This window comes from Microtus pennsylvanicus, chromosome X, assembly GCF_037038515.1.
Source record: "Microtus pennsylvanicus isolate mMicPen1 chromosome X, mMicPen1.hap1, whole genome shotgun sequence".
NCBI classification, from domain to species: domain Eukaryota; kingdom Metazoa; phylum Chordata; class Mammalia; order Rodentia; family Cricetidae; genus Microtus; species Microtus pennsylvanicus.
The window spans coordinates 14,910,620-14,924,517 of record NC_134601.1 but is presented as its reverse complement, the minus strand read 5'-3'; the positions used below and the strand labels follow the sequence as shown (position 1 = coordinate 14,924,517).

The 13,898-nt window shown below is 40.2% G+C and overlaps 1 protein-coding gene across 2 annotated transcripts in view; it reads right to left on the bottom strand.

Moving 5' to 3' along the window:
- Aff2 (ALF transcription elongation factor 2) overlaps positions 1–13,898 on the bottom strand; it is a 530,318-nt gene that overhangs the window by 30,056 nt on the left and 486,364 nt on the right. For both annotated transcript variants that reach the window (XM_075957146.1, XM_075957147.1), the window contains exons 10-12: positions 11,971–12,981; positions 7,944–8,062; positions 3,867–4,086 (exon numbers count right to left, since the gene is read on the bottom strand). In XM_075957146.1, coding sequence (XP_075813261.1) covers positions 3,867–4,086; positions 7,944–8,062; positions 11,971–12,981 — 1,350 coding nt within the window. The remainder of the gene's footprint in view (positions 1–3,866; positions 4,087–7,943; positions 8,063–11,970; positions 12,982–13,898) is intronic.

Sequence of the window (13,898 nt, the reverse complement as noted above, 5' to 3'; positions counted from 1 at the left end):
CTTCTCTAGGATCACTAATTATAGGCTCAATGTCCTTTGTTTATGGCTAGAAACCTGGACCCAGCAATACCACTCTTGGGAATATACCCAAGAGAGGCCTTATCATACAACAAAAGTATATGCTCTACGATGTTCATAGCAGCATTGTTTGTAATAGCCAGAACCTGGAAACAACCCAGATGCCCTTCAATGTAAGAATGGATGAAGAAAGTATGGAATATATACATATTAGAGTACTACTCATCAGTAAAAAAACAAGGGCTTCTTGAATTTTGCATGCAAATGGATGGAAATAGAAAACACTATCCTGAGTGAGGTAAGCCAGACCCCAAAAAAAGGAGCATGGGATGTACTCACTCATATTTAGATCTGGCTTTCTTAAAACATTTCTTCACCGATGTCAAGCACAGTAGGAAACAGCAATGTAAGGGAGACTGCGCTTTTGTTTCCTGGCTGCCTAGGCCCAAATAATCACACAGAAACTATGTTCATTGCAACATTGTTTGGTTAATGTCTTAGGCATGTTCCTAGCTAGCTTTTATATGTTAAATTAACCCACTTCTATTAATCTGTGCATTGCAACAAGGCTGTGACTTATTGGTAAGGTTCTGGTGTCTTTCTCCTTTGGTGGCTACATGGCATCTGCCTGACTCCACTTTTGTTTTCCCTGCATTCAGTTCAGTTTTCCCACATAAATATATTCTGCCATGCCATAGGCCAAAGCAGCTTCTTCATTAACCTATGGTAATAAAACATATCCATAGCATACAGAGGGGAATCACACATCACAGTGAGAAAAAAGAAACAATATACACAGTATGAGGATGAAGAGGTGATCCTGTATATTTTATGAATTTTGTGGATCACCAGATTTTAGTCTCTAATTACACTAAACAATAAACTGACTAGGTGCTGCCATTACATAGTCCCATGATCTATTAAGACTGGCATGGCAAGGGTTTAAATCTAGAAGAAAATCTGAAAGGAGGGAAGGAATAATATAAGGCAGAGAAAGAAGTTGAAGAAAGACTGAGAAGTGAAGGGAGCAAGAGAGAGAAAAGGATCAGGAGATCTGGCACTGTTCTGCAGCAGTCAGTGTCCTGGCTGGCTGGAAGTGGACACATCGTTGACTCATGAAGCCTTTGACTGCTATCTGACAAGTGAATGCCATGGTATTTTGAAGCCTTGAGAGAGTAAAACGTCGTTTGCATTAGGTCAAATACCAAGTGAATAAGAGACTTTTGAGAGCTTTGCTTTAAACTCTCATTGCTTGAGAAAATCTGGAATCCAGAAGACAGTATGTGTTGAGAATAGGAACTATGTGCTTGCACTGTGTCCTGAGACTGCCTGCCATGTTCATGTGACAGATTGCTTTTCCCCACCTGGCAACTATGGACTAGCCTGCCTTTTCTATCTCTGTTAATACTTTCCATGGTTCCACTTATCCCTTATATCCTTACTAGCTTGTGTCTCCCTAAGATTGCTATGACTCAAGGTTTGTCCCTCATTTAACTTCTTTTTTGATCAGATTTGTCAAACTTCCATGTGTTGATACACACTCAGCAATGAACAGATGATTCCAGAATGGAAACATCAACCTTTCCCTTTGAAGCTCTGAATCTGCAGTGACCACTTCTGTAAAGATCTGCCAAGATGGTCCGATTTTTTCTCAGAAACTTGGTAGGAAAATAACTATTTTATTTGAAAAAAGAATGGTATTCCATCTCATCACTTAGGAGCTTGCAATTCAGTTGCCAGTTCTTGTGGTTGTCTCCATCATAGGAGTATTGCAACAGTCAGGTAGAGATAAGTGCCTCTTCCACTAGCAAAATGACCTTGTTCCTATAGCCAAATGCACTTTCATGTCCCTTGTACCATTCACAGGCTTGTCTCTCTCCCTTTTTAGATATAAATCACCAGCCATTTTATATTCTCCTTTGAGCACAAGTATGTCTCATTGGTCACCTCAGATTAAAAGCCATTTCTGGTTTATGGCTATGCCCCTTCACCCAGTGCTCTTAGAATTTGCTGAGTGTATCCAGGCACATAGGAATGCATGCTTGCCATGGTGAAAGAATTCACTTTAAAGATAAAAGCTAAATATGGTAGTCCTTAAATCCATGAAAATTGATCTTTTCCACTTGATCCTTGAGCTTCATGGCTATCAGATAATTCTTACTACCTAGGCTACATTAATATAAATGTACAGAATATATATATATATATATATATATATATATATGTGTGTGTGTGTGTGTGTGTGTGTGTGTGTGTGTGTGTGTGTGTAAATTCTTATGATGTATATAGAAAAATATTTTAAAGATAACCATATATTGTGTGTAGACCAGATATGTACAGCTGTAAGAAACTCCTATACCAGCTCCATATCTTCATTGTTAGAGTCAGACTGACAGTGTCAACTGTTTTTATGACCAAGATACCTGACATGAACCTTGAAACACCATATGTACCACACATAAGGCATTGATGATAGTACTGAAACATCTAACTGGAAAAGATTAGATACAGTCATGATCCTGAAAAGAATGTAAACATGAAATCTGTCCACAAGTCCATACATTTTAAGAAATCAGAAATTTGTCATAAAACATGAAAGAATGATGCATTTCCAGGAAAAAAATATACTGGTATTTATAACATTTCCCCAGAAATTTCTATCTCTTGGGTACCTGACTATATCTTCATGACGCATTACCTTTCTCATAATAAAATTTATAATATTTAGAATAAGTAGTTTAATTATCAGCATTATCGATTATTTTCAGCTGAAATGATGTGTAATTTGGTGATTATTTACCTTATGTGAAAAAATACACACACACACACACGTTTGCAAATATGGAAAATTTCAACTTCACACTGGTACAAATATTTATATTTATAATTGCATTTACCTAAATAAGCATGTCATCCTAGTCATCTTAGATATTTTAAATAAGGAAGGCTTGTGTGTCAGGGTCTTCAATGTTAAGAAACCTCATTGCCTTTTATGAGTTGTTAAATGGACTACAGAGTTCAGGTCTAAAAATGTTATACCAGAAATCTAAGAAGTTGCTCATATTTTCATATTTAAAGAAAAGTGGGCATATGTGGGTGATGTATATCCTCATTTATTGATATATGTGTGGATGTGTGCATAGGTCTACATTCAAGGGGAGATATATATTTGTCATATTCTTTAGTCTTTAAAATTAATACTCTATTCTTAAAATTAACATTCTTTAATTCTATCATGGTTTCAATAGTTCATATTCCTATAGCTGAAAAATAAAGTGACATTGTTTATGGATATTGAAATGATACCATTCTAGAATCTATGCTAATCAAGCTGCATTGCAGAAAATACAAAGGACTATAGAGTCATTTAGTGTAGAAACATTAGTGTGCCTTTTAGAAATAGATTCATATTTAAGATCAATCCAGTTTAACCATTGTTTTTCCAACAATTCACATTTACAAATCTGAGTGGTAGAAAGAAGCAATTTGGGATTCCCTTTTCCTGTTTCGTGACCTTGGGTGACCTTGATTCCATCTGTTTCTTTCATCCACTAGATCAGTGCCGTCTACATGGCATTTTCTGCATTCACCCTCAAGATACAAAGACTGAATCAAAGGACATTCTATTATTATAATAAAAATAATAATATTAAATAATAATATTAAACTGATAGAGTTTGAGTATGGCTGGGAACCAACAATCAGCCTCCCACTACATTTGTATACAATGACCCACTTGGCTTTTATGTGCCTATTACACTCTTGTGACATTCCTGAGGCAAAGTCCCACTGGCTAAACTGCATTAACATTGTTTTATTTGACATAGTATTTCCTGTAAGAAACTTACATTTATAGTTATCCCTTTGAAAGTAGCACAGAATTTGCCTTCACTTCTCTTAGGCTTGGAGGAGGTGAGTTGTCCAGCCACTGAGGTGTTTTTGTCTTGACTGAAGATCCCATTGTTGCCACTGACATTTCTGCGACGTGGAGGGTCCTCCAGCAGTGGGGAAAGTGCAGGAGGGAACAGCTTTTCTTCTTTTTTCCTGTTTGTTCTCCTGGATGAATTTCTGTGGAAACAAAAAGTGTAGGGTGTCATAAAGTCTCACATTGCTTTATTTGGAAATTTTGCCACTTTGCTGCTCTTTTCAGCTGATGTAACTTAACGATTCTTTACCTTATGTGAATATATGTCTATAAACACAGACAATGCATAGAATTAGAAAGAATTTCATTACATACATATGAAGATACATGCATACATACATATACAAGACTCATGTCTTAGAAACAAAATCCCATGATCAATGTAGATATTTAATGAATGCTATCTTATATGATATGATATCTGAAACTTATCAAGATTGGTGTCAATTAGATTTTTTTCTATAGAAAACACCATGTAGATGTCAAGCCTTCCATTTTTCAGGATATTTCCTATTAAGACTTAACCAAACAATCTAGCAATGAATGACAAATAAATGATACATTTCATATTTGAAAAGATATACTGTGCTTATACACTAAGAAATAAATTACACACTAAAGACTAATGTAAAACATTGTAAATTGATTGTAAAATGCTGTATCTCAATGCTAAGGAATAAACATCCACTCACCTTAAATTGTTAAATTGAAGTACAGATGTAATACGCTTCAAAAAAGTCCACTTAAAATATTCTTTGATGATATCGACAAGAGACATCTGTAATACTAAAAGTACCCCTGTGCTTTTAAAGTGATTTATCTGCCCATTAAATGGGCACCATCAAACAGACTGAGACTTCAAATAAAACAGAACAACTAAAATCTTATGCTAACTGCCTTACATGGTAATTGGGTCATGGATTTTCATTTTAGTTACTGTCTTGGATTAATCAATGAAGATGACTTGAATTTTAATCTTCTCTTAGACAACTAATATTGCACTGTGCAGCCATTTACTTTTCATGATTATTGACTGCAATTTTCAATGGCAAATTAAGTCAACAAGAATTTATGTTTTCCTCTTGGTCAATTTCAGTCAGTGTCTAGATATACAGATTTGCTATATCTCAGAGCAACAAATCAAGGATGAACAAGCATTCAGGTAGTCTGATTTCCTGAAAGAAAAATAAGCACAAGGTCCATGTTTCCTTTTACTGTCATAAGGATTTGGCAACTATAACAATACATGCCCTCTTCCTCATCTTTTCTCTCATAAATGCAATCCTATTTTATAGCTATGTAGTGAACCATTTAAACAGTGAAAATGTCTCTGCCATTATCTTAAATGACTAAAATTAATATAAAATACTTCCTAATTATTTTTAAGATTTCTTTGAAATGTTAGCCATTTTAACACAGTTGTGATGCCAGATAAAATGATAGTGAACAAATGGATCAGGAATTTTTTGTTTTAGATTTCTTTATGTGCATCAGTGTTTTTCCATTTATATATGTGTGTGATAGTGCCTGTGGAAATCTGAAGAAGGTGTTGGATTACCTGAAACTAGAGTTACAGGAGTTTGTGTTTTACCATGTAGGTGCTGGGAACCAAACCCAGATCCTCTCCAATAGCAACAAGCACTCTGGACCACTTAGTAACCTCTCTAGCTGTGGATCAAGATTCTTATCCATGAAGAAATTCCACCAACAATAGAACACATAAATTAAACTAATTATGCTAGTACATGAGCTTTGGAGATATGTGTGTATGTACATACACACATAAGTAAACTATTGCTGTGATCTCTACAGGACGTGACTCATTATTTGTAATCAGCCCCTCCACTTGAGCTGGCTGAGAAGGTAGTGAGGTTTCAAGATGAAGAGTTGTTTTTGAGAGGTAATTGGTCTTAAATTGGATGTCAGCAGTTTCCCATCTGTTACTGACCTGACAAATGGAGAAACAGTCCATTTTGTGCAGTAGGTACCAGTGTCTTAGTCCTTTTTTCATCTACCCAGTAGCAAACTATAACTGTTGAATATTTAATAATCTCATTGACAAAAGACATCCAGGGAACCTTTTCTAAGAAAGCTCTCACTGTGATGGTTTTCAACCACAAAAGGATTTTTTTTGTATTTTTGATTTAATTTAAATAGAATACAAGAGGACAGTAGATCAGGAAGAAAGAATATTACCATGGCTTTGTCAAGTTCTAAATGTTATGAAGTATTCAAAAGAATGTTCATAAGGTTGATGGGGTAACTTGAGTTGTTACAATCAGACATAACATCTTTTCTGGGTTTAACAAGTTGATTTAGAAAAGTGAACACTTTTCTCTTAGGAGTTTCTAAGGATCTAGAGTGAAGGGTCAAAGAAGAAGGTAGCAAATAAAGCTTGCTAGAGGGTTCCCAAAAGAAGACCCTTAAGACTCCAATCTGCCTTATCCTTCTTCAATTCCAAGGATTTGATGCTGTCAACAAACATAAGACTCTGTTGAAGGTCCTATCTGAGTGATCAATACTTCTCCCAGAGAAATAGTAATTTTCCATTTAGTGTTAAGAGCAGAGTGCATACAAAGCCTGTGCTATAAAAATACTATTCCTTAATTGAGATTTACTTTACTTTGATAATGACTCTTCCATAAAAGAGAGCAACAATTCACTGGGTTGCTTAGTAATATTGCTTAGTAAGGCATTGAAGGTGTGGCAATATCCCACTGCTCTGGCCTCTATGTTTTATCTGTAGGTAGTCTGAACTGGGCCCAGCTTGGTAACTGAGGAGGTGTTGCACCACCACTATGTTGTTTCATTCTGGAAGAAAGACTAGGAATGATTATGTTTGACCATCAAGATCACTGTTTTCTCATCCACTTGGTTGCCCTGAACAAAATGAACTCAGGTTGCCATCACTGGGTTTTCTTTTCTGTGAGCTCTGTTAATGAATATTGTAAAGACAGACTCTACCAAAGAGTATATATATATATATATATATATATATATATATATATATATATATATATATATGTCACAAACAGTAACTGGTTTTCAGAGTGGGGGCAGGCATTTTAGAGATCAAATGTTGTTATGTAGAGCAGATTTAGCAAAAAGGACTCTGTTTCTGCCTTTCATTTCAAAACAAGATGCCAGACCCATGCAAGCTAATAATTTCTTCCCAACATTTCATCTGTGGCAGATTGATGCTGTAGCACTGATGTTAAACAGTAATCTGGGAGATCAATTGTTAGCAGCAGTTGTCCAGATTGTCTCTCTGCTTTGGGCTGCTAATAGACTCCAAAACTGGTCTTTGAAGGGAGTAATCTCCAATGTTGAATGAATTTATTGCAATAATTACACAGACAGAATGTCTCGAGTAGCTGTCATGATTGTTAGTTAAGTGAAATTTATAAAACAGAAAGAACTCGTTCACAATACTTGCTAGACACAGAGGGTTAGCCTTTCTGGAGAAGGATGATGTTCTTCGACTGGGAAAAAGACAAGGAAGCCTCCTGCTTGATTTTGGAAATTTGCCAAAGAGAAAGAAGGGAGAGAAGGGGCCAGTTGGTTAGAATCAGCATACTCATCTCTACCAGGCTTTTCTTAACACAGAATTGCCCTCCATGGGGGTAGAGCACAATTTCCCAAGCATGTCATTCTCCTGGCCTCTGTGGAGTCGGGATGACTGGTCTTCAAGATTTGTATTAACATCAGGAAATGGCATTCAATGAGGCATCATATCAAGATTAAGGGAAATTGTCCAGTCATCATCAGAACTAAATCCTGGCCAAAAGCACATTGACCTGATTAAGATGATACACATTTTTCTGATATTTTTCTCTTTTTAATTCACTTTTTTATTTTTATTTTTTGTTTGGCAAAAATCACTCTTGATTCTAGTTTGACATTATAATGGAACAAGAAGATCCCAATATGTTCAAATATGATTTTTTTAAAGTCAAAACACTCATCCAAGGGTCATCACACTGAAACAGGGAAAACTTACTCTCTAGTGTTGGGATGCTTATGGGGTGGGGCTGGTGAAATGCAAGGAGGAAGCAAGCAGATAGTGTTGTCCTCCAGGCGTTGTTTCTTCTCAGGGATTTTCTCTGCTGCTTCTGCTGGCTTTTAGAAGGGGAAAAATATACAGAGCTTGAGATACACCACACATTCAGACAAGCATGTTTCACGCATTTGAAAAAATGGACAAGAGAGTTTGCTTCTATTTAAACTTCTAGATTAGATTGGGGAGTTAAATGAGTACTTGTGATCAGACAGAAATGTAATCAACATTCCCTAGTCTAGTCCTACCAAGAGGTTGGCACATAAGAGGGTTAAACTTCACTGTAAATCTCTGATTAAAGATTGTGTAGCATAGGAACCTCCTAATGAAAGTGAAGAGAATTTATTATTTTCAATGCTTCTCTCATCCACTGTGCCTTTACAAAGTGGTAGTTAGATTCCCCATAGGGAACCTTATTTTCTCTGAGGAGCGGATATGGGTTGGTGTGGGGGAAAGGTGGGGGGAGGTGATAGGAGGTGGGAGGAGGGGAGGGCATGGGAACTGGGATAGGCATGTAGAATGAAAAAAAGACTGTTTTAAAAAACTTTAAAATTTAAAAAAAAAACAATAGAAGTCACCAGTTATATAACTAAAAAAAATCAAGGTTAGTTCGGAAATGAACATTGTAATCTCAACATGGTACAAACCCTGTTTAAATAACATAGGGCTTGAGGGTGACCTAAAAAGGCTGTCTATAAAATCAACAATATGCAAGGGAATGGTCCATCTGCAAAACGTGTCCTTCGCTGTTAAATGTGTTCACTCTCACTCTACTGCTGGCATCAAGAAGAGAGAAGACTCCAGGGGCAGGCCATGGACCCCACACTTCTACTCACTGTTGTGGAATTCTTTTGCTGGACAAGTTCCTGCGTGACTCTCTAAGCAGCACTGAGCTTCTCTGAGCCTGGAAGCCTCTCCTCAGGACTCACCTGCCTGACAGCATTGCTCTGCCTCCTACTGATCAATCCCCTTTAGCCAGTCAGTCTCTACAGCTTCCCTTGACTCCTGTCTTTCCATTTCCCTGGCACTCCCTGCTTCCTTACCACTTTCCTGTCTTCTTGTGTCCCTGTCACCTGGGAAGTTGGCCCCCTCTGTCCAAGTCTTCTACAACTTTTACCCCTTTCAGAAATTGACTGTCTCCTAGTGATGCCCAGTGTCCTGCCCCTCCTCCACCTCCTAGTGACTCCTCTATCCCAGGAATCCCCAGGCTTTCGGTACCATCCATTCTACTCATACTTTTCTGCCCACTCTCCTAGAGTTCTTTGACTTAGAGTGTCAGAAATGTTCGGTCTCAAAGTATTTTCGTACATTCCGGGACACTAGCCTCTTAATCTGCTCCTCTCTACAGCTGGTTTTAGTATACTATTTGCTGGCCTCAAAGTACTTACAACCTCAAATTTGAAACTAGACACCTGGTGTTCCCAGTAACACAACTTCTTGTCTCCTAACAACCCTGCCTCCCATGATTCCCTGTTCCTCAGGACTCATCTGAGCCCCTATTCCTCTGGTCCTCAACACTGCCCTGTCCCTGACCACTCCCCATCCCTGAGCACTCTCCTGTCCCTGAGCACTGCCCTGTCCCTGAGCACTCCACATCCCTGAGCACTGTCCTGTATGTGAGCACTCTTCATCCCTGAGCACTCCCCATCCTTGAAAACTCCCCATCCCTGAGTACTCCCCTGTCCCTGAGCACTGCCCAGTACCTGAGCACTTCCCATCCCTGAGCACTCCCTGTCCTGAGCTCTCCCCTGTTCATGAGCACTGCCACGTTCCTGAGCCACTCCAACCCTGGGCACTCCCAATCCCTGAGAACTCCCCATCCCTGAGCAATCCCTGTCCCTGAGAACTCCCTGTCTCTGAGCCACTCCAACCCTGAGCACTCCCTATCCCTGACACTCCCTGCCTTTTAGCACTTCCCATCCCTGAGCAATCCCTGTCCCTGAGCACTCCCCATCCCTGAGCACTCCCCGTCCCTGAGCATTCCCTGTTCCTGAGCATTCCCCAACCCTGAGCACCGTTCTGTCCTTGAGCACTTTCTGTCCCTGAGCACTCCCTGTCCTTGAGCACTCCCTGTCACTGAGCACTCCCCAGTCCCTTACACTCCCCATGCCTGAGCACTCCCCTGTCCTTGAGTACAGTCCTGTTCCTGAGCACTTCCCATCCCTGAGCACTCCCCATCCCTAAGAACTCCCCATCCCTGAGCATTCCCCAACCCTGAGCACTGTTCTCTTCCTGAGGACTTCTTGTCCCTGAGCACTTTCCATCCCTGAGTACTCCCCATCCCTGAGCACTCCCTGTCCCTGAGCACTGTCCTGTCTCTGAGCACTCCCTGTCCCTGAGTACTCCCCATCCCTGAGCACTTCCATGTCCCTGAGCACTGTCCTGTACCTGAGCACTTCCTGTCCCTGAGCACTCCTTGTCCCTGACCATTCCCAAACCCTTAGCACTGTCCTGTCCCTGAGTACTCCCTGTCCCTGAGCACTCCCCATCCTTGAGCACTCCCCAGTCCCTGAGTACTCCCCATCCTTGATCACTGCCCATCCCTGAGCACTCCCTGTCCCTGAGCACTCCCCAATCCTGAACACTGTCCTCTCCCTGAGCACTGTCGTTCGAGTGCCTTGTTTAAAAAGTTGCTATTGTCTACAGGTCTTCTCTTAACAAAATGAGCAATGACCAAGCTCAAGACATCCTCCTTGAGAGAAACAGAGGGAAAATAGAAAGGATTAGGAGGTGTACTTCTACCTACTATGGTGCTTACTATTAGCAAAATAGCACCACAAGAGGACTTGATTCTGAAAACTTAACCCAAAATACAGAGGTAAATAAGAAAGTGTTTATTAGCCATAAACTCATATCTAGACATATTGTAATTGGTAAAAGTGACTTTGTATTTCCTCTTCTGGTGACCCTATTTAGGCCTAGAATTGAAACCAAAGCATGTTTAGGTGAGATTTTCACAGAGCAATCCTTCAAACAGGTCAGTAATCCTAGAAGGCTATCTAAAGCCTTCCTGTGCCAGATGCCAGGATGCCCCAACATAGCTGACTCATTAGTGCATTAATATGTTTCCAAAGAAAAAAACAAGTGGAGAAGATGCACTTGGCCATTGTAGGCAGACGGGCCCCCTGCTGATGCTGGCATGGGGAACTGTAACACATAATATAGGAGCTACTTGCATTGGGAGCAACTTAAGGAGCTGACTTCTGGGACTGGCTACCTTGGGGAAGATGCTTCTTTGTAATCTCATTTCTTATATGTCATTATTTCTCATATTCCTTAACAGCTATCTTTGCCAATGGCTCCCATAACACCTTGATCATCCCTAACACTGTTGTCATATGCCAAGCATAAAATTTCTTAGAAAATGTCATTTCCTTTACCAAAGTTTGTGGTCCCCTGCCATTGGTCTCCTTAAAAACAAGACTACAGATAAAGTTAGACTCTTCTCACAGCCACCTGGCAGACTCTGTGGAGATATTTTGTTTGTGATATAACAAATAAAGCTTGCCTGAGAAAGAGTACAGAGCTAAGCCAGTAGAGGCCAGACAGTGGTGGCACACAGCTTTAATCCCAGCACTCAAAAGGCTGAGGCAAGTAGAGGAATATCTGTGAGTTCAAGGCCAGCCTGGACAACAAGAGATCATCCAGTCTAAAAGGGAAACAGAGCCAGGCAGTGGCTCACACCTTTAATCCCAGACTAGGGAGGCAGACACAGGAAAGGGATATGGCTGGGCAGAGAGAGGACTATAAGGCAGGAGAAGACAAGAGTTCAGAACATTCATTCTGAGGATTCCTGGAGACAGGATCTTGCCCACTTTAGTCTGGGGATTCATAGAAGTAAAAGGTCTCTCTAAGAGGCTGGCTGCACTGCTTGTCCGATCTTTCAGCATTTACCCCAATATCTAACACCGGGTTTCAAATTTTAAGATCACTTAGAATTCGCACAACAAGCCTCCACTGGGCAACTCACCTTGTGCTTACGCTTGCCCTTAGCGACTGGCTTTTCCACAGCGGTGGCAGCAGTTTGACGCTTGGGTTTTGAGGCAGTCTCCTTGTGCTCTGCCTTGGCAGGTGTTGCTGGGACTGTGTTTTGGCCAGGTACTCTCGAAAGTAAGTCAAGGTCAATCTTCACCCAGAGATTTTTCGGATTTTCGTGTTCCCGTAGTGGGGACAAAAGCTCAGTTTGCATGGCAGGAGGAGGTGAAAAAGCTGTCTCCTCATTGCTGGTGGATAAGCTGCTGCTGCTGCTGCTACTGGTGGTCAAGGTGCTAAGGGTCAGGCTGGCACTGGACAGATCCTTGGATTTGGAAGTGTGATTTCCGGGGGCAACGCAAGGAGGCAGTACTTTGATCTGCAGGGTTTCTTCCTGGTCTGTGTTGGAGTCAGATGTAGATGAATCTGTTTCAATGAATTCCCGGGACTTTGGTACGATCTTTCCGGGCCCTCTGTACTTCTTCTTCTCAGTGGCCAAAGAGGCGTGGGGTCTTGGTTCTTTCCTAGGGACTGGTTTATGGGCGGTGACTTTGTTGCGGCTTCGCGGTGGGTCAGAAAGCTCTCCACTTTCTTTTTCTTTGGGAGTGCTGCTGGTAATATTTGGTTTGGGCCAGGTAAACTCCTCAAAGCTGGTGTTTTTCTCAACCTTTTTGGGCTGTTTCTTCCCAATTGTCCTTTGAGAAACTGTGTCAACTGATGTTGACAACTTATGCTTCAAAGCCTTTGTTTCTGGGGTTTTCTGAGTGGGCCTAGGTCGAGCCTTCTCCCTAATGAGGCCGAGGAGAGGCCTTTCTTTGGGTCCAGCCACAGTTTGGCTGGGGTTTGGTTTTACTTTGACCTGGACTTCCACTGGTTGTATTATTGGAGGAGGCAGAGAAATGGTCTCCATGGGTGTCTCATTTTGGCCACAAATAAATGACTTGTTCTGGGATGTGACTTTGTTCAGCCATTTGTCTAGCTGCCATTTGTTGGTGGAGGGTGGCTCAGGCTGCAGATTGAGAAACAGTAACAAGTATGAATTTTGCATCTGTGAATACTTTAGGGGGACTTTCTGTGTAGTGACTATTTGCTTATAAAATGTCGGATGATGTAGGCTAGGAATGTAGCTAGCAGAATAATTGCCTAGCATGCATGAAATCCTGGGGTTCATTCTTAGAACCATATAAACCAGGTGTGGCTCTGGAGGAGGAGCAAATCTTCAAAGATATTTTAGAGTATATATCAATTTTGGGCTTGTGGCTATTTTTTGAGACCTTGTAAACAAAAACAAACAAATAGATGACTTTGAATATTAAATGACAATCCACGTGTACACACACACACACATCATCATCATCATCACATCATCATCATTATCATCATTGAGAAACATACCTTCAGAGAAGATTGAAAGAGTGATTTGGTTACTACTTGCATCTGACTAGATAAAAGTCATCCAGCTACAAATCAACCAAAGTCTGTTTTTTCTTTAACATCAGTTTCTATTGTCCTTTTGAAAATATTCTCTACTCTAGCTACAAAGTAGTTCTTCTCAAGGAGATGCTTAAGACTGTAGCCCAGGGTTCCTGAGAGAGAACTCTGTTCCCAAAGTCTTTTGCTAAGAATCATTGATCAACCTATTACCAGGAGACAGAGGTAATGGTGATTAATCCTGAAAAGAAATCTAAGTGTTTTTCAAGCATGTTCAGAAGGAAAAACTTTCCATCTTCAGAAATACTAGGATCTACTACACAATGCTGTCATTCATTGAAAACAACACTATCTTTGTGTTTTTACTGTAGGATTAAAAAAATTGACTCCCTCAAACCACCACACTTTCCTAAATACATGAGCAACAATCAATTTATAGAGTTGTGTATGTGTAGATATTAGCATTCACTATTAAGCAATAGAAATGGCATATTC